Genomic DNA, 21391 nt, shown 5'->3' with positions numbered 1-21391 from the left:
TGGATGCCTGAAGGTTTTGTGTCAATATTGCCTGTTATTTGGAACTGTTCACAATTCCCTCCACCCTGACTAAGCTGAAGAAAAACAGCCCCAAATCATGATGCTGCCACCACCATGCTTCACTCTGGGTATTGTGTTCTTTGGGTGATGTTCAGTGTTGTTTTTACATCAAACATTCCTTTTGGAATTATGGCCAAAAAGTTATTATGGCCAAAAAAGACCATAATACATTTTCCCACATGCTTTTGGGGGACTTGATGTTTGTTTTTGCAAACTTCAGCCAGGCTTGGATGTTTTTCTTTGTAAGAAAAGGTTTCCGTCTTGCCACCCTACCCCATAGCTCATTAATATGAAGAATACAGGAGATTGTTTTCACATGTAGCACACAGCCAGTACTTGCCATAAATTCCTGCAGTTCCTTTAATGTTGCTGTAGGCCTCTTGGAAGCCTCCCTGACCAGTTTTCTTCTCGTCTTTTCATCAATTTTGGAGGGACGTCCAGTTCTTCATAATGTCTCTGTTGTGTCATATTTTCTCCACTTGATGATGACTGTCTTCATTGTGTTGCATTGTATAGTTAATGCTTTAGAAATTATTTTGTACCCTTCTCCTGACTGATATCTTTCAACAATGAGATCCCTCTGATGCTTTGGAAGCTCTCTGCGGACCATGGCTTTTGCTCTGAGATGCAACTAAGAAAATGTCAGAAAAATCCTACTAGAATGGCTGAACTTTATTTGTGATTAATCAGAGTCACTTTAAAGGATGGCAGGTGTGTAATGACTTCTATTTAACATGAGTTTGAAAGTGATTGGTTAATTTTGAACACAGCCTCATCCCCAGTTATAAGAGGGTGTGCACAGCCTCTTATTGTAAGGTTTTTATTTTCCATTTTTCCCCCTTGAAGATTTCAGTTTGTTTTTCAATTGAATTGTTCACATTATAGGTCACATTAAAATTGGAAAAAGTTCTGACATTATTTATCTTTGTCTCATTCTTTTACATAAAAAATCTGGCATTTTAACAGGGGTGTGTAGACTTTTTATATCCACTGTAGATATATTAAATACCTGTCACACCCACATTATTTCAGTACTATTCATTTATTACATTCATTTATTACATACAAGGTAGTCTTCTCCTGACCACAGTATATAACACAGTATATAACACGTGATCGTATCAGTAACCTGTTATACATACAGTAACACACGATTGTATCAGTAACATAACACATGAACACACTTTTATTGATTTGGCTAAAGCCTGTGACTAAAGTCTATTGTCAAACCATTTACAATGTATCAAACCTGAGGGTCTGCAGTCTACACCAAAGGCAGTATCTATGGGTGTTCCTCAAGGTTTGACTCTTGGGCCATTCCTGTATATTACTGATGTAACATAAAATGCTCTCTATGATTTGGTCTGAATGTTGGAATATCTCAACACTTACCTAAGTATGTGGCTTCACTGCTCCCTTTCATTCACAACCTATCACCCACAATCTGTCTTAAATTTAATCCAGAATTGGTTTCTTGTTTAACAGGGGAACCTTCACCCACTCTGCCAAGTATACCCTTATAAAATGTACATAATGTCAATCCTTGACTATGATAACCACTAAAAACCGTGTCAATATATTAAATGTATATTCTCACACTGCCATCTGCTTCATCACCCTCACCCCTTTCAACATCCATCACTTTGACCTTTACACTTGGGTCAACTGGCTAATTGGTACCTATGGGTTCTTTTAGCTCACTCCTTAAAACCCCACACTCCCTCAGTGCTCTGGTAGATATCTCACTCTGGTCAATTCTACACTACATTTCCTTTGGTCATCATTTCAGTTTGCTGCTGCCTCTGACTGTAATTAATCATTAATGGCCCTTAAGCATGATGCTTCCATCATAAACTAACCAGGCTGCATATACAGATGGCAAAACATTTAATAAATTAATAAATTATTAATCAAGTCCACAACACAACTCAATGAGGAGAAAGTGAAGGGGCCTGACTTCTTTCTGAAATCACTGTGAAAAGGTGGAAATCTGTACAATAGTTGTAAAAAAAATTTTGGCACCCATCTTCCCCGTACTTTGTGCACGCTCATCTTGAACTAAGTGAATTTTTATCACACTTATTAGATTTGAGAACACATTGAGAGGTATATTAGATAAATATTCAAATATTTCATATTTTTGTATGTGCTTATGAACTGACTTGTTCAATTCAAACCACAGGTCTTCACTGAGTTTCAAGTCCGGAAACTTGCAGAAACAGCTGATTAAATTTTTGGCTGCATTTTCATGTGTGCTTGTGTGTTTTTGTTTTATGGACCTCACTTGACCAAGTCCTGGCAGAGTTTGTGGCCAAAGAGCCACAGCACTGCCTGAAGTTCATTAAACGGCATTGGAACATGAATAGGAACCACTGCTATGGTTAGGTGACGTGAAAATACAATGCTTTGGCTATGCACACTAGTGGTGTGTTTGGTGTAATGGGTTAGGGTTAAGAAGAATATGTAATATACCTACTGTAAAACCTGGGGAATCATTTATAGGAAAGACAAAAGCATCATGAACTTTCCCAATAAGACATTTCAGCCTGCAGATGATTTGAACATAACTATTGATCCTCAGTGAGTAAAAGTTCTTTGAAACAAACACAATTTGTCACAAACAATGAAATAAATCCAATGGCGGAGTGAGTTTTTATGTCAATCAAGGTTGGTGGAAGGACATTACTACACTGGCTGAATCCGCCTTCTCTGACCTGGAATCTATTTTCAACCTTACTATTCACTGTACACATTCTCACCAGAGTTTACATGGCACAAAGTGCTTTCATGGCCACAGCACCACAGCTGCTGGTAGACCAGGTCACTGAGAATGAATTGAAATTATACATTGACTATCATGGGGGATTAATTAACCACACAATCAGTAAAATGTCAAAAAAGGCACAATAGAATTATACTTTCAGCAATACTAAAGGGGCATACCACACATCAACTCAGATGTGATGGTCCAAGTGCTATCTTCCACACAGGAGCTCAAACTTGGGATTATATAAATGAAAAATATGTTTTGAGTCAGGCTAAGAAAGCATTTTACAATCATCTTAATGTGAAAGTCATTTAAAAAAAAACTGAGTCCCCCGGTGAAAACGGTACTGTTAAAGAAAATGAAAAAATTACTGCAGATTTGAGTCTGAAAGACAAAGTCACATCAGTACTCCCATATCACTAACCCCTTTGTGTTCCTCCTACACAACTCATCTTAAAACCCTATGATACGCACCCCCAACAACCTGTCCTTCCTGGGCCACATGCATGGTCACATGACCAGCAGGTCAATAAATACAGGAAGGCTGTGTCCAAAGTCTTCAGGAAGAGTTTTCAGGTCAGCTACATAACCAGGTAGACAGGCACGACCCGGAGGGCTGTGGATGGCTATGTCGGACAGGATTTTTCTTCCTTTGGACCACTTTTGATTGATACTGACCACTGCAGACCGGGAACACCCTACAAGGGCTGCAGTTTTGGTGATGCTCTGACCCAGTCATCCAGCCATCACAATTTGGCCCTTGTCAAAGTCGCTCAGATCCTTACGCTTGCCCATTTTTCCTGCTTCTAACACATCAACTTGTTCATCAAATGTTCACTTGCTGTCTAATACATCCCGCCCACAGACAGGTGTCATGATAAGGAGATTATCAGTGTTATTGACTTCACCTGTCTGTGGTCATAATGTAATGGCTGATCGGTGTATGTCACATGTTCCAGTTGTACCCTAACATGGACAAATCCCCACTGTGAAGCATGGTGGTGGTTCCCTGATGTTTTGGGGGGGTGTGAGCTCTAAAGGCATGGGAATCTTGTGAGAATGTATGGCAAGATGAATGCAGCATGTTATCAGAAACTACTGGCAATTTAAATTTTTCTGCACGTAACCTGTGCATGTGATGCTCTTGGACTTCCCAGCACGACAATAACCCAAAGCTCAAGGCCAAGTTGACCAAGTTACAGCAGACAGAAGTGAAGGTTCTGGAGTGGCCGTCACAGTCTCCTGACCTTAATATCATTCATCTTTGGGGAAATCTTAAACATGTGGTTCATGCAAGACGACCAAAGACTTTGCACGACCTGGAGGCATTTTGCCAAGATGAATGGGCAGCTATACCACCTGCAAGAATTCGGGACAACTATTACAAAAGACTGCACACTGTCATTGATGCTAAAGGGGGCAATACACAGTGTTTAGAACTAAGGGTATGCAGACTTTTGAACAGGGGTCAGTTAATTTTTTTCTTTGTTGCCATGTTTTGTTTTATGATTGTGAAATTCTGTTATGACCTACAGTTGAATGTGAATCCCATAAGCAATAAAATAAAATGTTTTGCCTGCTCACTCGTGTTTTCTTTACAAATGGTACATATATTACCAATTCTCCAAGGGTATGCAAACCTTTGAGCACAACTGTATGACAACAATACTGTTGTCAATAATGGCAGTGATAAAGGTGATAGACGGGATGTGTATTGATACAAGCAGGTTTAAAAAGGCTGGCCAGCCACAGCTTTAAATATTATCATGGTAAGAAGTTTAAATAGTTGTTTGTGTGTTCGTTGTAACTTGGAGAGACAAGGAACAGACACATGACAAGTGTTCAGGGCTCTGGATGGCATTTTATTAACAGAAGAAACTGGGGAAAGAATGCAAACTAAAAGCCAAACCGCTGTGGAAGGCAGGTGTCGTCATCTGTGAAGCGTCCACACAGTGGCAGTTTCAGGGAATGGGTGTAGGCAGTCGATACTTGGACGGCCTCGGCACCCTTTCTGTTCTGGCTGTCTTCCTCCTACTTCAGCTCCTGTGTCGCTGGGGCAGAGCAGTATAAAATGCAACAAGGGCCAGTTGCTTTCCTCAGGCCTTCTTTATCTCCACCTAAACAAGGCTTGATTAGGAGCATGTGTGCCTCGTTAAGCTGCTAGGCTGTGTTCACTGGCCCTGTTTTGCAGCCTGGACAAGGTGGTTCTCAAAGGGTCACTGGCACAATGCTGAGGCCGGAGAGTACACGCTCTCCCAGCATAATGTATAGACCAAGTCATGTGACTGGGCAAAATGATCACCGATAGCCAGAGGGTGCAACTTGGACTGGGTCTTCATCAGAGATCAGAAAGCTTGTTTCTGTCCTGCCCTCGACTTTGTGTTGCAATACATGTGATGTCGACGCCCCCTTCATTGCAAAACTGCATGATCTTCACAAAATGATATGTTTGTCCAGCTGTGTCCAATCTTGGTGGTGTTTGCACAGGAAGTGTTCTGTATGAAAGTGAAACGTTGTCACAACTCAGTCCGAACCCTCCTTGGTGACAAAAACACCAGGCACCAGTGCATTGGTAAAGATATTCAAACTTTGCACACCAACTACATGAGTGAAACTCAAAATTCACGTCACAGGAATATGCTCATACCATGCAATGACAATTATATTTACCTAAAGTACTGGTACTGCTTGATGTGTGGCCAGAAGTAGGATTAGGTTCTGTTGTCAGTTTTCAAAAGCACAGTTTCTGTCCTCCTGTCCAATCTTCTTGTTGTGTCCTAAGCACAATTCAGAAGCAACATTTTATGGCCTACAATGAAGTGCAGGTCCAGACTATGGCAAGACTACTTGTTCAAGGTTTGTCAGGCACAATACTATAGCACAAACCTGTTACTGTTTCGGCTACTGTGTCACTATTCAGGTAAACCTGTATTTCCCCAACTCCATAGTCGTTAAAGAAATTGTATATGTAGTTGATAACTATGCTGCAGCTATGCTGAGTGACATGTCTTCATTAATTAGCTGACTAGAATGACTAGAATGACTTGGACACATTCTGAGAATTCCCAAATATTCTAGACTTATTATGAGCTTAAAGAGTCAACCAAAAGCATATATTGCAATGATATACATGGTTATAAAAAAACAAATGCATTTAAACAATATACGTTCTGCATTTTGTAGTTTTAGTTAGTTGCCAACTATCATTCAAAATCTGTTGAAGTCTGATGAGACTCATATCCACTCATACACACTCATATCCAGTACAAGACATACACTTCAACACCCTCTCACTCTTACTGGTTAAGCACGTTTACCTCAGTTGCTAGGTAGTTAAACAGTATCTACACAATAATACCAAAATCATTATCAGCATGTGAAGTATTTTGGCTATATAGTATAAATGTGTTAAACAAACTTCACTAAAACCTCAGGAGTTAAAATCTTACCATGTTCAGCTTGGTAAAGGCAATGTTTCCTTAACACTGTTTTAATCAGGTACTATGACAACACACAGCACATTTAAAAGCAGAGTAGGTATTGCCAGATTCAGCTGAAATTTCCAGCAAGTGAATAAATAACTAGGTCTAAATAGAATATTGGATAATTTTTGGCTTATGTTGACAACAGAGATCCTACTAGGATCATGATGTTTATCATCCATGCCATTTACTTGTAATAACTAATCTTGCCTTAATTAACAACTGTCTGTCAGTGGTCACATAAGTATAGGCTGCGGTACTTTCTTGAACTAAATGTCAACAATGTGGATCTAGATGTTCATAACCATGCCAACCTTTTACTATATGTACTATATGTATGTAAAGGAGTTGTCTTCCATATTTTCTATTGTCCTTTCCACAGTGCTGCTTCTTGCTCTAGATTAGGTTGTTGCCCCAAAGCCACATTTGTTAGAAGATATTCTCCATTTTTGTTGCTTGCCTCATTAACAATTCAAATTTTATTTTTGATTGACTGCTATGTGGATTCTTTATTGTTATTTATCTAGGTAATTTGATTAAGAACACATTCTTATTTTCAGCTACAACATAAAGGTAAATGTTACAGAATGAGGAAGAGCATTCATGTTTAGCTATTTTGCTATCTTGTTTTAGCCTTTATGAATGTGCTTAAAAAAAAAAAGTATATATATATAATATATAATTCGTATATAAATAAGTTGACCCAAGTGTCTGAGATGCCAGTGTACAGTGACTATGCAGCATCACAAATATGTCACAAAATGGTCAATGCCAACCAGTTCACTGCTATCTTCGGTGTTAAGTTAAAAATGCATATAGTGTTTTTTTAAATAGTGCCCATCTGAATTTGTTCATGGATTCACACTGTGCCAAGTGTCAATCCTTAATGAAAAAATGTAGATTCATTTCTAATATCGCAATGCCTTAATTAACCACAGCGCACAACCTCAGAAAGGAGAATTGTGTTTGTTCAACTGATTAGCTATTACATTTTGTTCAACTGTTGTTGCACTGTGAAGTCATATTTCCAATGTGTAGTGTTGCATTGTGTAACAATAGAAGAGTTGCAGACATGACACGTGGAGTGACTTATTATGACTGTGATGTCATTAGTGGTGATTCCGATTTAAACACATTGATTATCACATGGCTGTTACCCTGAAAATAGAAGGCTGTGGTAAAAGTCCTTATTTTGTGTTATGTAACGATATAGAATGCAACAGTCTATTTGTAATTAACAAGGTAGGAATTGCAAGAACGGTGTAACAATACAACGTGTTGGCCTGGTAATAATTATATTGATACATTCACCGTCTGCAACAGTTACGTTGTTAAGCGTAACAATGTGACAATATAACGACCATGCATGCGCTGTAAAAAATAAGGTAGATCATTGTGATGCATTCGATAACTGGGTTAGATGACAACTGATTGTCAGTGTGTGAGCCACTGGCGCCTCTAGCGTCGCATCAAGGTCTGTATCAAAGATTCTAAACAGTGCTGTAATCCTTTGCTTTGATCACGTGAGGACTCTACTTGGCCAAATGGGAAAGCGAGTCTCTCTCGAAGCCTGCCGGCCGCCATTACATTGCTATGCGTGGTGGGCTGGCAAATAGTGTGCGAGGCTGCTAGCGGCTGTTCGCGTAACACACTCAAACACACACACACACACAGACACACAGTTAGTTCCACACATATTCATACGTACACACATACGCTCACTTACGAATGTTACAGTAAAGACACTGACTGAGACATAAACAATGCCTGGAAAGGGACTCGTTGCAGTTGAAATCCTTGATGAGATACACCGTATATCATCGATGTAATTTATGATTTTTACATCATAAATCTTGCTTTAAGAGGGAACACGTTTTTCATTTTTCAGTATGTTTTTCAGAGGGAGATAAGGAGAGTGGACTCCTCTGACCAGCGTGCAACATTTATTTGATAATCATAACGTCAGACAAGGATTGTCACCATTGCTGGATTGCCAACATTTCCTTGGATACATTATTGCAGGTATTGTTATTTAAAGCCGAACAAATCGTTTGCGGTCTAATTGCTGCGAGACTGGGAGGACATTTCGTAATGAAATAAAACAGAAAGGAAGGAAGGTTTTTTTTTTTTTTTTTACCTCGGTCTGCTGTGCCGTTTTTTTTTGCTGATGAACGGAGCATACTTTTTCCGTTTGAAGAATAAGAAAACGTTTTACATCGACTAATTTAAAGCCTTTATGGCTGCGATACCATCAACTCTCTTGATGTCCACCTTGACCAACGAAAGAGCAAGGTTTTATTTTTAGCGTGGCTTGTCTGCAGTCTGATGTTATTTGCAAAGTAAAACAAGGATTAAACATTCCTGTTCACAGTTGCCTGTTGTGTGGCAGGCTACATTGTGAGGGGAACAGTGGTGGTAAGAAAGAAAGCTATTAATAGCTCATGCAATTCTCGAAAACTATCACAACTGGTGCATCAGCTTGTGGGTCTGACGGAATATAATTTAGATTTCTTGCTTGCAATTCGCAACTGACTGGTTTTCGACACGTAAACGGTCGATTTAGTGTTTACTTAAGGGGTAATAAACACGTAATAAACGACTGTGTTTTTAAGAAGTTATCGGACTAACCACGCATTTTTATGGATTTTTGCGTTTTGGAAGAAAATAATGGATCGACTTTACAAGGATTATACTTATTTAATCATTAAAGTATCATCGGGAAGACTGGAATGGAAAAGGATTGACATTTATTTCCATGGATTAAGATACGGATATATTTTATCTTAGCCTTGCGTTTGAGAAATGATAAGGTTTGGATCGTCTGAGCTGGACTGTAACAATGTTCTGATCTGTGAACACACTTGGATGTACAAAAACTAACAATTGATTTGTTAGGCCTATTCTGTAAAAGGGGGTTATTGATTCATTTTGAAATCTTTATTTGAACACGCCCTCTGTTCAGCCGGGTTATTTTCGTGACAGTTGACAAAATATCTCGGCTGCTTGAGGTTAGCTGTTGATCTGTTAGACAATTAGCCTAGTTCGCCGTGTTTTTGGCGGTGGCGTGGCAGACTTGCGAAGGAACCGATTTGCCACCACTGCTCGGTTTTGATACCGATCAAGGATTTCGACATGTCCTGCACTGACGACCCGATCGGCGGACGATTATGACTACAGCAGCGAATTGGGTGGCTAACGGGGCAAGCCTTGAAGACTGCCACTCCAACCTCTTCTCACTGGTACAGTAAAACAAATAATGTGTGCTCACATAAAGACACAAGAGCAAGGCGTGAGCGACAAGTCATAAGACCCGTAGTAGGCAGGCGCGATCTACACTCCCGGTACAAAGGTGAACAAATGATCGGTGCGGTTATTTACCAATTATTAACGCGAACCACTCGGGAAAACCTCCTGTAATGAACAACAACAAAAACAAGAATTAATGAGGACGTTGAATAAAAGTGTAAAACTGATTGAATCAAATTTATCAAGTGAGGGAATGTACCCGTTGCTTCACGACTTTTAAACTTTTAAAACCAGACGTTTAAATCCTGGAAAACTTGGCTAATATATTCTATTAATAAAATATGTTACGATAATAAAATATTAAACTACAGATGCGTTAAAACTCCATAGTTTTGTTGTCTTTTCAAATATATGCAGCCTCATAGCAATAGTTAAAAATATATATATTTGCCAGTTTATTAGTCTATTATGTCACGCTAATTTGTAGCCATATACATACTCAAAATATGCAAAGGTGGTGACACAAAGGTAGTGAATTGCAGACATAAAACAATGAAAACAGAAGATTAACAATTAGGTTTACTAAGATGTTGGCTACTCTTTACATTCGAATCTGGATCACTTCCCTCCGCACTTTTCGACAATTTACTTGGAAAAAGCATTTCCACTGTAGCCTCAAGTATTTTTTGAGCTGAAGGAAAAATGTGAGGCATTTCCTGATCTTCTGCAAATCATTTTGTAATTGTAGCAGTGCATAGGCTATTGCTCAAAGGCAACACAACTTTTAATAGCAGCAGGTTATAACATGGGAAGGTACGTCAAGCAATTATACCTGGATTACTGGAAAATTACAGGTTATCCAAGAGCAGTTTATGCAATCCTTAACCACCTGCTCCAAGCACTACGGACCTGTTCAGTAGAAAGTAAACATAGGCAGTGCATGTCTCAATTTCATAGAATTTTCACTTTCAAAGTCTTACTGGAAGGTTATACACAATCTTGGCTTGGATTATAGAAAAAGTATTTCATATTACGTGCATGACTGGACAGGCTTTCGGCTGTTGCCTTGAAATCCCAACCCTCCTGTGGGGACCACATTGCGCTACCACTACTATTACTACTACAAGCATTGAAGTGAAAAGGCATGTGGGTTGGATTGAGCTTTGCCGTGGGGTCAGGAGTCACAACAACGCCAGGGGTCCTGGGGGCGTTGTAGGTTAGGATGATGGTAGTCGTGTTCAACTCTAGCAGCAGTGTGCCTATGACTGCACTGTTTACAGTTTAGCTCTCAGCGTGGTTTGTAAGGGTTTGCGGCAGCGTGCGCGCCTTTCCACCAATGCAGCCGGCGAGTATGTGTTTGGGGAGAGGAGGGGAATCTTAGCGAGAGATTTATCCCATGGCGTGCAAATTCAGGAAAGCCCTCCTGATTGATTTACTGCTCTCTGTTGGTATACATGCATTTAATCCGATCAAATTTCAGTGCTTTTAGTGTAGTCGACAGAGTTCTCTGACAGGCTCTTTCTTTCTCTTTCTCTCTTTTTCTCTCACAATGTTTTGGAGAGACTGATTAGGTTTTTGACAACTTTCTAAGCACTATGTTTTCCCTCAAAAAGACCGTTCCATTCTCATACTGTGTAGAGGGCAGACATGGCTCCATGTGCTCTCTTCTCTCTTTGTGTGAACAGCTTTAGAAAGGTGTGCGAGAAGACGTCCGTCCGTCATGTTATTCTGAATAAAAATAAAGTGTTTCGAGCCACTGCAGTTAGTCACTTGCTGTTAGGGAGTCAATGCCAGGTTAACACTAATGACAAACCTAGTATCTTGTTAAGAAGAGAGAGAGAGAGAGAGATGTGGCGATCACACACTTCATAGTGCGAATTGACAGGCTGCAATTTAGTTATGTACTATTACATTAAATCCAGTACTTCTATTATGACTGTTGTGTACAATTATATTTGTCACTTGTGTGGGAATGTTTACATGCATGCCAGTTACTGTACATTCATTAGGGTAAATAGTGTCACACCTCATTCTCAGGGTCTGGCATGTGCAGTGATGTTGTTTGTGTGTTACCAGTGAAAGGCCTTTTCTGACAGCTTGTTGAGCAGCATTCCTCTCTGGGCAGTAACCTTGTCTGGATGATTTACTATGTTATTACTTCCATGTCAATAAAAAACCTAAACATTTGAGCACTAAGCAGCATATCTTAATTAGAAACCGATTACTGTGCACCTATTTCAACTTTATTGTAAGAGAAAGGCTGTTAAATGAAAAATACTGTTACATTTAGATACCTCTCACATTAATCTCAGTAACATAGTGGCTTACTGGACAAAAACAGACTCAAAATCTCAAGAAAATAAATGAACTGGGACGTCAAGAGCATGAGGGAATAAAGTAGGAACGTAAGCAGTCTATTTGGAGGCAGAATAATGTGTCTTTCTTTCTACTGTTGGAAAAAGCAGTTAGAGAGTGAGCGAGTGAATGGAGCAGGGAAATCTGTTTTCGTTTTAGGAAAGTATTATGTGTGATGTGCATTTCCTGAACACTACGCTAGGCCCATTTAAGAAAGTCAGAGAGAGCCTGGCTGTCCCTCTGGGCTGGTTCTTTACACTGACTCATGTCCGAGTCCCTACTGAAAAGTGAAACAAAACTAGTGCACCAGCCATTATGCAGAAAGCGTCAGCATGTGCGTGCGCACACACACGCACACACACATACACACACACAGAGGGAAGCAAATGGTCACAATCTCGCGGAAACGTTAAATATTTGCACCCGCGCGGCACAGGCACACACTCACAGACGTGGACGCTTGCGCAAATAGGTTGGATTTTGTGACATTAATTAAAGGAGTCCTTCAGTCCCCCAGACATGGCTGCTTGGAGTCAAACCCCCGAATTCAAGTGTTCTCAACTGGACTTATAATGTGATATGCATGAGGCGTTCATTAGACCAAATATGTTCCAGCAGAGCTCCATGTCCATGCACGTGTTGGGTATAGACAGACACGCCAGTGTGAAACAGAGGTCCTGAGTTTGAGACAGGTATTGAAACCCTTTGAGTGCTAGTGGCACTTCCCAAGTAGGCAGTGTGACATCCTGTCAACAGGGAAAATGACAAGCACCCATTATATGGAGGGGGTTAACGTAAGACATGGACTGGGTAATACAGCTGAACAGGAGGACCCACTATATTTAGGTTACGTCCTGGCCATGCTCTTAAGGAACTAAGGTAGTGGCTAGTATTAAAGGTCTGGGATTCCCACCCTAGGTCTCCAGTCTAACGCCTGTCTTTCTTCACCTGGCCAGGTATGGTTCTCCATCTATCAGGGCTTTAGTAGCAGAAACGCAACATCCTCCAGCCCTACTTGGCTGGTGTCCTTGCTAGTGTAGAGACAGTTGGTGCAAGCCCAGAGAGGGTGTTTATGGAGCCCGCTAATCTCCTTTTGTCGCTGCATGGGGATCCCTGTCATCACAACAAGGTTCAACACAGTGGGGGCTGGTTCCCCCATATCATCATCAGATCAAGACAGCCCCCCCCCCCCCCCACACACACACACACACATACACAGAGGTTCACGCATGCACACATCCCCAAAAAACACGTTGCTCTCCACAGAGTGATGCACACTGCTTGAGGGATGGGATGGCAGAGAAAAATACCTTCATATACATCCTGGGGAGTGAGCCATGGATCTTGTCTGATTGGGACCTGTCTTGGCCCCCGCCAAAGAGATGAAGTATGGCTGGGAAAGAGGAGCGAGGGAACCACCCCGGTCCTGGGTTGGGGTAGGGGGAGAGATATTTTGGAACACAGTGGCTTGAGTGTGAAATATGCAAGCCTTACTGTGCCAGCTGTGTTCTATTCTTAGCACATTGGTGTCCCTGCATGCATGGCGACAGAAGGCAGAGCGGGACAGAGGAATTGGCCAAAATCATATGTAGCCAGGCCACTGCTGTAGGCTGTGGGGATGCCTGACACTGTGATTTTCCCCGTTACAGTATTTCCATGAAAGGGACTCCGACGGTTTGAGTGGCACTTGGAGTTTGTGCTTCATACTCTCTTTCCCTCAAAATAGTATGACAGAGTTTCATGCAACGTTAACGCTGGCTTTTAGAAATACGTCTGTGATTTCCATGATATCCCATGTGAACCTGACACTGTTTTGCAGAGCTTCCTTGTTTGGATATAAACATACTGTGACAGTGAGAGGATTAAGTGTCACCCAGGGATGCTTTAGATACGTCATATAGACATTGTGGTTTGTGTTACTGAACCCTGAAAAGCCTTTTGTAATTACCATAATTGACTCAATGATCTTGATAGCGAGCGCTTTTCCTTTTAAAGGAGTTATCTCTCTCGGCTTGGCTAATATTTTCTGTTCATCTGACAGCTTAGCCGATATAGTCGTTGGCTGCTATTCCATAACAGTTATGCTCAAGTTAAAGGCTGGTTTAAAGTCGCAGCAGTGTGGCTGGGTTAAAGTCGCTATGCTAAATACTTGTGCAGTAGTGAATTCTAATCATTACGCGGCTATGTTCTATTGAGAAATGATCCCCAGTGAATCAGCCGCGCACTCTCGTAAAACACACACTCTAAGTCCAGATTGTTGATTTAAAAACCATTGCAGCATATTGATTTGTGCCATGCCGCCGCCACAAGTGTGCTCTCATCTTGACTTAGCAGACATCCGGCCTTTTCACATGGTAATGAACATTGGTGCCCCTCGATCTCAGCCTCGGCACACACAATGGAGGGGATTTACAGTGTGATGCGGAGACACGGATGAGGTTGCTATACTGTAGTCAGCATTGCCTTAGGAGCCCCAGGTAGGATGTTCATCACAGACGTTGCCTTGTAATAAGACATGCTGCTGTATCTGTGTGGGGCACAGCCTTTAGTGAGTAAATGGGGAGATATTGGAGCTAACTGTTGTTAAACAATTTCAAAATCAACGGAAAAAAAGAATCCACATTGGATGAAAAGACTCCTTACTTTTAGATTTTTAGTAATGGATCAATCAATTATTTACAGAATTTTACCACAATATACTGGCACAGTAAACTGTAATGATAAGTTTATAATCAGTATCTGTGTTTTCTTTAGATTTGGCCGGGGATTTCAGACCTATTTTCTGACTAGTCATCCAGTATGCTCCAGTCATTTTTGTAGTAATTATGTTTTGACTCAACTCATTTGTCATTAATTGTTTGAATATTATCATATTTTCTCTGTTGCAGTTTTTATGATGAAGTGTAATACCTTATATACTACATTAATATCCAGGTACTGTATAATGTACAACTACAGAATGAGAATATGTATTTATTATCATTTAATGTATACATTTTCCATTCATTATCAGACTTATTTTTTGGGGAATTATCATTACAATATATACAAAGATAAGTAATGTTTGATTAAGTTTGCATTTGTTGAAATTAGAATCATCAGCAGAAGCAACAGTTTTATTTAATTTATTCTAGATTATGCAGGTACAGAAATGACAAAATATCTACATCGGCCGATTGTGTTATACGAACATCGGCTATCAGTATCAGCCAAAATAATTCTCATTGGAGCACCCCTTTTAATTATGTATTTCTTAGATTAATTAGCATAACATTAGAAACTTTAAATACATTTTATTTAGCTACAGTCCACTTATCTACCCCTCATGTACTTTTCCTATCCAGTCCAGTTTTAAGTCAACACTTGATTGCTCTCGTTTCTCTAGAATAAAACCCTGAAGGCTTGCAAGACCCCAGGGTTGGATGGAATCCCCTCTGAATTCTATAAAATATTCAGTGTTTTCTCATGTTTTACCTGCACCAAATGTTTAGCCAGGTCAGTGATTAGGGAGCATTAACACCTACTATGGATGTTATTTCAGTAGAGTAGTAGTCCTTACTATTTACAGCAAATTTTCTCCAACGGATGGATGAACTTAAAACAAATACTGCTTTCACATTTGCTGTTTTGTATCTGAAAATGATACAAAAAGATATTTCTACCTATTTTTACAGAGAAATTTGTCTCATTCTTGTCGGAATGTTTACATTATATAGCCATTTCTTTAGACTGTAATTCTGAGAAGTGGGAAGGGTTACCAGAATCTATTCAACTCACTGATATGGAGCCATCTATACCAGAGTTTCTCAAACATTTTTGTTACAGTGACTGGCAAAGCATGGCCTTGTTCCTATGGGGACCACATACATTAAACATTTTGACCATTGCTTTTTAAGTAAAAACTACTTTTTTATTGCAATTTACTTTGGCCTATAGGCTACTCCTATAATGTTAATAATCACACCTAAATAACACCAAATAATGTAATGGTGGTTAAACCAAATTGAAATCTAAGGGACTGAAATGCGTCAATATAGTTTTGATGTTTGTAAAGATGATCAAGTAATAATTTAGTGTAGAAAAGATTCAGTGTATCCAACACAGCTTGTGATGGCCATAGAAGAAAATGGAAGACTGGTGTGTTCTGGAGAGTCATTCAATAATGTGAAAAAGTACCCCTGGAAAGTTTTTGAGACAAATTCCAACCACATTCATTGACAAAGGGAACCCAATTAAAGACTTTGGTCTTAAAATGCAAGGGACTCTGTTTCTGTTGTGATTGTGCTAGCTGCACCATTTTTCTTTTTGTACTCATGGAACACAGTGCTTTGGACCTGTATGTATTTACCATATGACTGGTCTTGGTCTTAACCGTATGGGTTTGTGGTAACACATTATGCCAAGATCAAAAGAACAAGATCTGAGGCCTTCAGAAGAAAGATCATTGATGCCCATAAATCTGAGAGTGGTTACAAATCAATTTCCAAGCAATTCTAATCACATTAATCCAATGTCCGATAGATTATCGAAAAATTTTGCAAAATTAGACCACTGGCAATAAACATAGGACAGGTTGTCCCACCAAAATCAGCTCAAGAGCTCACCCAAAGATGCTCATAAAAGTCTATAAGAACCTCTGGGTAACATCAAAGGATTTACAAGCCTCTTCCCCTAATCATTGTTTAAGTGAAAGAATCAAGCAGAGATTGTACAAACTAGCCTAAATGGGAGGTCAGGAAGAAAGAAGCATCTCCACTTTAAAAAAGAATATCAAGACACGATTAACCTTTGTCAGACAACACCTGGGCAAAGACCTAGTTAAAGACAAACTACTCTGGGAAAAAGAGTCAGAGGTGGAGTTGTTTGGCCACAATGCCAGACGCCATGTGGAAAAAATTAAACAGTGGTTAAACCACTACAGAATAAATAGAAGACCAACTGTAAAGTATGGAGGCAGTGGCATTATGGTTAGGGGCTGCTTTACTGCCTCAGGGCCTGGCCAACTTGCCATCACTGAGTCAACCAAGATGTATTGTACTAGAGAATTCTTGAGAAGAATGTGAGGCCATCTGTCAAAAGAATGAAGCTGAACTGAACATGAATCTAGCAGCAGTACAGTGAGGCAAAACACACAAGAAAAGCTACAACGAAAGGGCTTAAAAATAAAAATTAGGGGTTACAGAATTCCAGAGTCAAAACCCAGATCTGAATCCTATCAAAATACTGTGACGGAACTTAAAGATGGCTGTGAATGCAAGAAAGCCCCCAAACATAATTTAGTAGCTGCTGGCTAATATTGTGATTTTTCACAAAGCCTCCTGTCAGTTGTTGCTGCTGTGCGTGCAGTAAAGCAAAGCCAGTAGACTCCTGTCTCAGCCACTGCTTTGCACAGAGGAACATGTTATTCTACATACTAATTTCCAATAATATTTGCTCTTAATGTAAGGACGGTATGTATACCATGCTAAGCTTAGAATGTCACAAAACAAAATGGTATTGTAAAAGTATCAAAGGTTCAGTAATACTGTGCAACACTAGTTGTGCATCAGCTCCTTCACAGCATTTCAACAATGCATAACAGCGTAGTGTGTAATTACAGTAACATTCATTACGGTAACATTCATACAATCCTGGCTTGCCTTTTAGATACTTTTCAAACATAACATTTTTAGCACTTCACCCAAATTCCAAACTGGGAAGCATTAACGACATTAAAATATTTTTTCTCAGGCAATTGCCTTACATATTCCCATGTTATTATAACAAATATTTCTGAATAACAATTGTTCTCTATTGTCAATTCATTTATCTGGGACTATAAAACACATAATAGCTAAAAAGGCCAAATTGTAGGGTCAATTGACTTTCCCAAATGTTACATTCTGCTATTGGTCGCTGGGGGATGGTAAGGATCTCAACCATAGTGGATTTGTATGTTGAAGGGACTTTTTCCTCCTTTGATTAAATGACAACAAAAATATGACCTCCATAGAAATAATAGATTAAAATATCTGCATATTAACATCTCTTCTTCCTGTATTTTAAAAGGTTTCTATGAATCTTTGGGTTTCCTTGTTTTTAGTTTAGAGAGGTTTTTGTTAATAGAAGTCTGTTCGTTATTGGAAGTCTTTCTTCCTGTATACTTGCTTTTATTTAAAAAAACGAAGAATAACAAATGTAAGCACCCATTTTGTTCTCATTGGGAATTTCGTATTTATTAGGTTGCGTCTTATACAACATGTTTAAATCGAGACAGTACAGCCGAGACAACCCACTTGAAGACATGGCTCCTTTGTTTTGAAGGGGAACTCTCTTGGTTCCTGTACTTTCTCTGTAAAGATTTTGTGAGAGACAGGAAGTCAAGGCAGTTACTTCCCTGATTCTTCTCTTGAATTGTTTTTGATTCTATGCTGCCACTCCTACCTAGGAAGCAAATGACAAATTACGTGCAGAAGACAAGTGAACTGCAGGTCTAAACCTGTTCAGGTGTCATGGTAAATTTACAGCAGCGTTCTGTGCAGCTTCTGCAGAAGACCTACTGATCTACTTCTGATGTATTCAGTGAGATTGAGCTGGTTTAATGAAGTCTAACTAGGAGTTTAGGGCAAGTATAACTTGTAGTTTAAGCAAGCATTCATTCAATTTGGAATTGTGTTTTGGACAAATGCTATTATGATACAGTTATCAGTGTTGGATTTATATGCATTTATATGACCACACCCACATGAAATGTATTGGTCAGTAGTGGGCATTTTTACATACTTGCCTGTAATATGCAATTATTAAAGAACTTTGTGCAAACACGCAAAATATTAAGTTATGGGAGGATTGGGGTTCTGTATCTGTTTTTAACACCCAAATGGGGTCAAATGGGGTGAGCGAAATGAGCTTGCTAAGTTAGCATTACCGCCAATGTGTGTTCTATCGGAAACATGCTTGGAATCGTTATTTCTTACCATTATTTGGGATACCAACTTGCATTATATTATGATTACCAACATATGATTTATATGCATTTTATGCTAAACCAGGCCCACTTGAATTTTTATAGGTCTATTGCGGACTTTTTTTCTATCATGTTTTGTGAACTATATTAACAGGTTTTGAAGTGTTTACAAAACACTAAATGGAAGAAAATCCAACATGTCGGTCTTTATGGCTCCCATTAACAAAAATGTTCCTTGTGAGTACCTATGTACCACCATTGAGGACTCTAAATAACACTGGGTGTGTGGCGTAAACTTGCAAATTGTTTGTTTTATGGCATGTTTCATGGCAAAATTGCATATTTTGGGGCAAAATGGCATGTTTTAGGGCTTGTTATAGTGCTACCATCATTGGTACGGCATGGCATGACAGTGTGGCCAATGGGCAAGTTTGGGCCATTTGTGATGAGAATTTGCATAATAATAATAATATTAACGAACAGGAAGAAACCCAAATATTTAGGTTGGTCCTGATATGCCACATACGTACCTTATACCTTGTTGGCTCAGGACTTCATCTAGGGATGCTTTAACTACTAGGCTGCTTCTCCACATTCACTTTTACTCCACATTCAATCTTTAGGTAGCTTTAGGTTGCAAAACCTTGCCATCATCTTACTTTATATAGAAAAGATTATTGGTATTTATGTCCACCATTTCTGCCTAGTAGCTTGTGCACCAATCATAAATGACAAAAAAAGGATATATGAGACAAGGGGCATTTCAATGTAACATATTTTACAGTCCAGATATGCTAATAAAAATGAATAGTCCTCTCTTTTTTTCTTCTTCATTCTCCTGAAGACATGAAGGCAGCGCCTAAATCTTACTAAAAACCCAAACCAAATTATCTTCAAATGTATTTTCCCTTCTAGAATCCCCTAGCCTTCACATTATTTGTTCAATATTATGATCCTAATACATTTATACGAATCAGGTCATTCTGATCATGCTGAATGCTGTATTTATTTTCTTTGTGAAATTCCCCTAGTTATAAATGGCCAAATTACCAAAATAGGGAATTAACTTATAGAACTGAACAGAAGTAGTGGATTTAATAACTAGGCTTTAATATCAAATACTGTCAAGCATTTGGGGACAGAGAGATTAGTAACAGCATGTGTAGTCCACAAAACAGCACCACAAGTTGCTGTGCTTCTCTTTTAATTCCTAAAATTTGATCAGACGAGAAGGAATGTACTAGTCCAGTCTGCTGTGGCAGCACAACACTTATAGTTTCTTTACAAATGTTCATCCAATCGGCTTGATTCCAAACCCAATCTGTGACGTCCTCCGCCGACGTAGACCCACTTCCACGCTCCACCTCTCATGAACGCACCCCTAACTCCACCTCTCACGAACGCACCCCAGTCATCAGATCCCAATCACCCTCATTCTGAGCACCTGTGCCTCCACCTGTGTCTAGTTTATGCCCCTATTTAGTTTGGTTCAGTTCTCCCTGCCCTTTGTGAGGTATTGTTTGTCACTCCGTCATTCATTACTGAGCCTTCTCTTTACGCCTTTGCCTAGTGCCATCCCGATATCGATTCTCGTGTTTTGACCTTCGCCTGATCTGCTCTTCGACTTCGTCTCTAGCCCTGTGATTTTGAATTGTTTCATATCTCGTGATTCTGACCCTATCCTGTACGACCGTTCTTCGCCTTGCCCTACTGGGAGTTCGTCTCCCTTATAAACCGCCTGCTCCGCGATTGGAACCAGCCTCTCTCCCTCTCCCTTTCCCCATTCATTACACAATCATATGCTTTAATCTACCGCAGTTCACAATGCTGTGGCAGGAAATATGGATCTCCCGGTTGAAGTTGGCACTGTTTGCAGGCAAATAAGCTCAGATTTCAAAACAATTCGGGGGCACAGTTGAAAAGTCAATGCGCTAAATACCACAGGCTATACACTAGACCAAGAGTATATAAAAGCAGTCTTTTTTTCAATGCAGGAGAAATAAAAGGTGTGCCACGTGAAGAGGGTCAAATGCATGTGTCTAATACCCAATATGTTTGCCCAGTGCGTTGGCAGCCCTGGTCAGAGGCTTACCTGACATATATTTTATGCTGGATATAGTCATTATTATTATTCCAATCATAGACTCTGTATTCCAGGTGCATGGTAGCAGTCTATGGACAGAGGGAGAAGGATGGGAGGGGGAGAAATGGAGAATTACATACAACCCTTTGTAATTTAAAATCAGCAGAAAAGGCCCTTAAACTGCTTGAAATTTTATCTTTCCGCTGTAACCCTGGAGACAGCATAAAAAAACAGAGTAAGTTGCAGAGGTCTTACAAATGTTGTATGTTGCCTAGCAACTGTTTTTACTTCCCTCTTTCTTCCTGGTGTATTTTTTTCTGGCCTGTCACACTTAATTAAGTTACATTGGAAACTCACTGTTGGTAAAGGTAAGACTTTCATTTATTTCTCTATTATTAATTTATGTTAAATTAGTCCACGTTTAAGAGAGAACTCAATGGCATGGCCCCATG

General features: G+C 39.7%; 1 protein-coding gene and 1 long non-coding RNA gene across 8 annotated transcripts in view; one reads left to right on the top strand and one right to left on the bottom strand.

Moving 5' to 3' along the window:
- Nucleotides 1–4585: 4585 nt before the first annotated feature.
- On the bottom strand, nucleotides 4586–11015 carry LOC105015021. 3 transcript variants are annotated; one of them, XR_001198429.3, is made up of 4 exons: nucleotides 10590–11015; nucleotides 10388–10464; nucleotides 5498–5604; nucleotides 4586–5322 (listed from the first exon to the last, which is right to left on the bottom strand). It is a non-coding gene; the product is annotated as an uncharacterized LOC105015021 (long non-coding RNA). The 3 variants fall into 3 exon arrangements; XR_002197813.2 differs by lacking the exons at nucleotides 10388–10464; nucleotides 10590–11015 and adding an exon at nucleotides 8447–8524; XR_828353.3 differs by lacking the exons at nucleotides 10388–10464; nucleotides 10590–11015 and adding an exon at nucleotides 6277–6345.
- LOC105015080 (mediator complex subunit 13L) overlaps nucleotides 8673–21391 on the top strand; it is a 102950-nt gene continuing 90231 nt past the window's right edge. For all 5 annotated transcript variants that reach the window (XM_013137106.4, XM_013137105.4, XM_013137104.4 and 2 more), the window contains exon 1: nucleotides 8673–9548. In XM_013137106.4, coding sequence (XP_012992560.2) covers nucleotides 9477–9548 — 72 coding nt within the window. In that variant the 5' untranslated portion in view covers nucleotides 8673–9476. The remainder of the gene's footprint in view (nucleotides 9549–21391) is intronic.

This window comes from Esox lucius, chromosome 14 (genome assembly GCF_011004845.1).
Source record: "Esox lucius isolate fEsoLuc1 chromosome 14, fEsoLuc1.pri, whole genome shotgun sequence".
Taxonomy (NCBI): domain Eukaryota; kingdom Metazoa; phylum Chordata; class Actinopteri; order Esociformes; family Esocidae; genus Esox; species Esox lucius.
The sequence above is the reverse complement of the archived record's forward strand: the minus strand, read 5'-3'. Positions and strand labels throughout refer to the sequence as shown.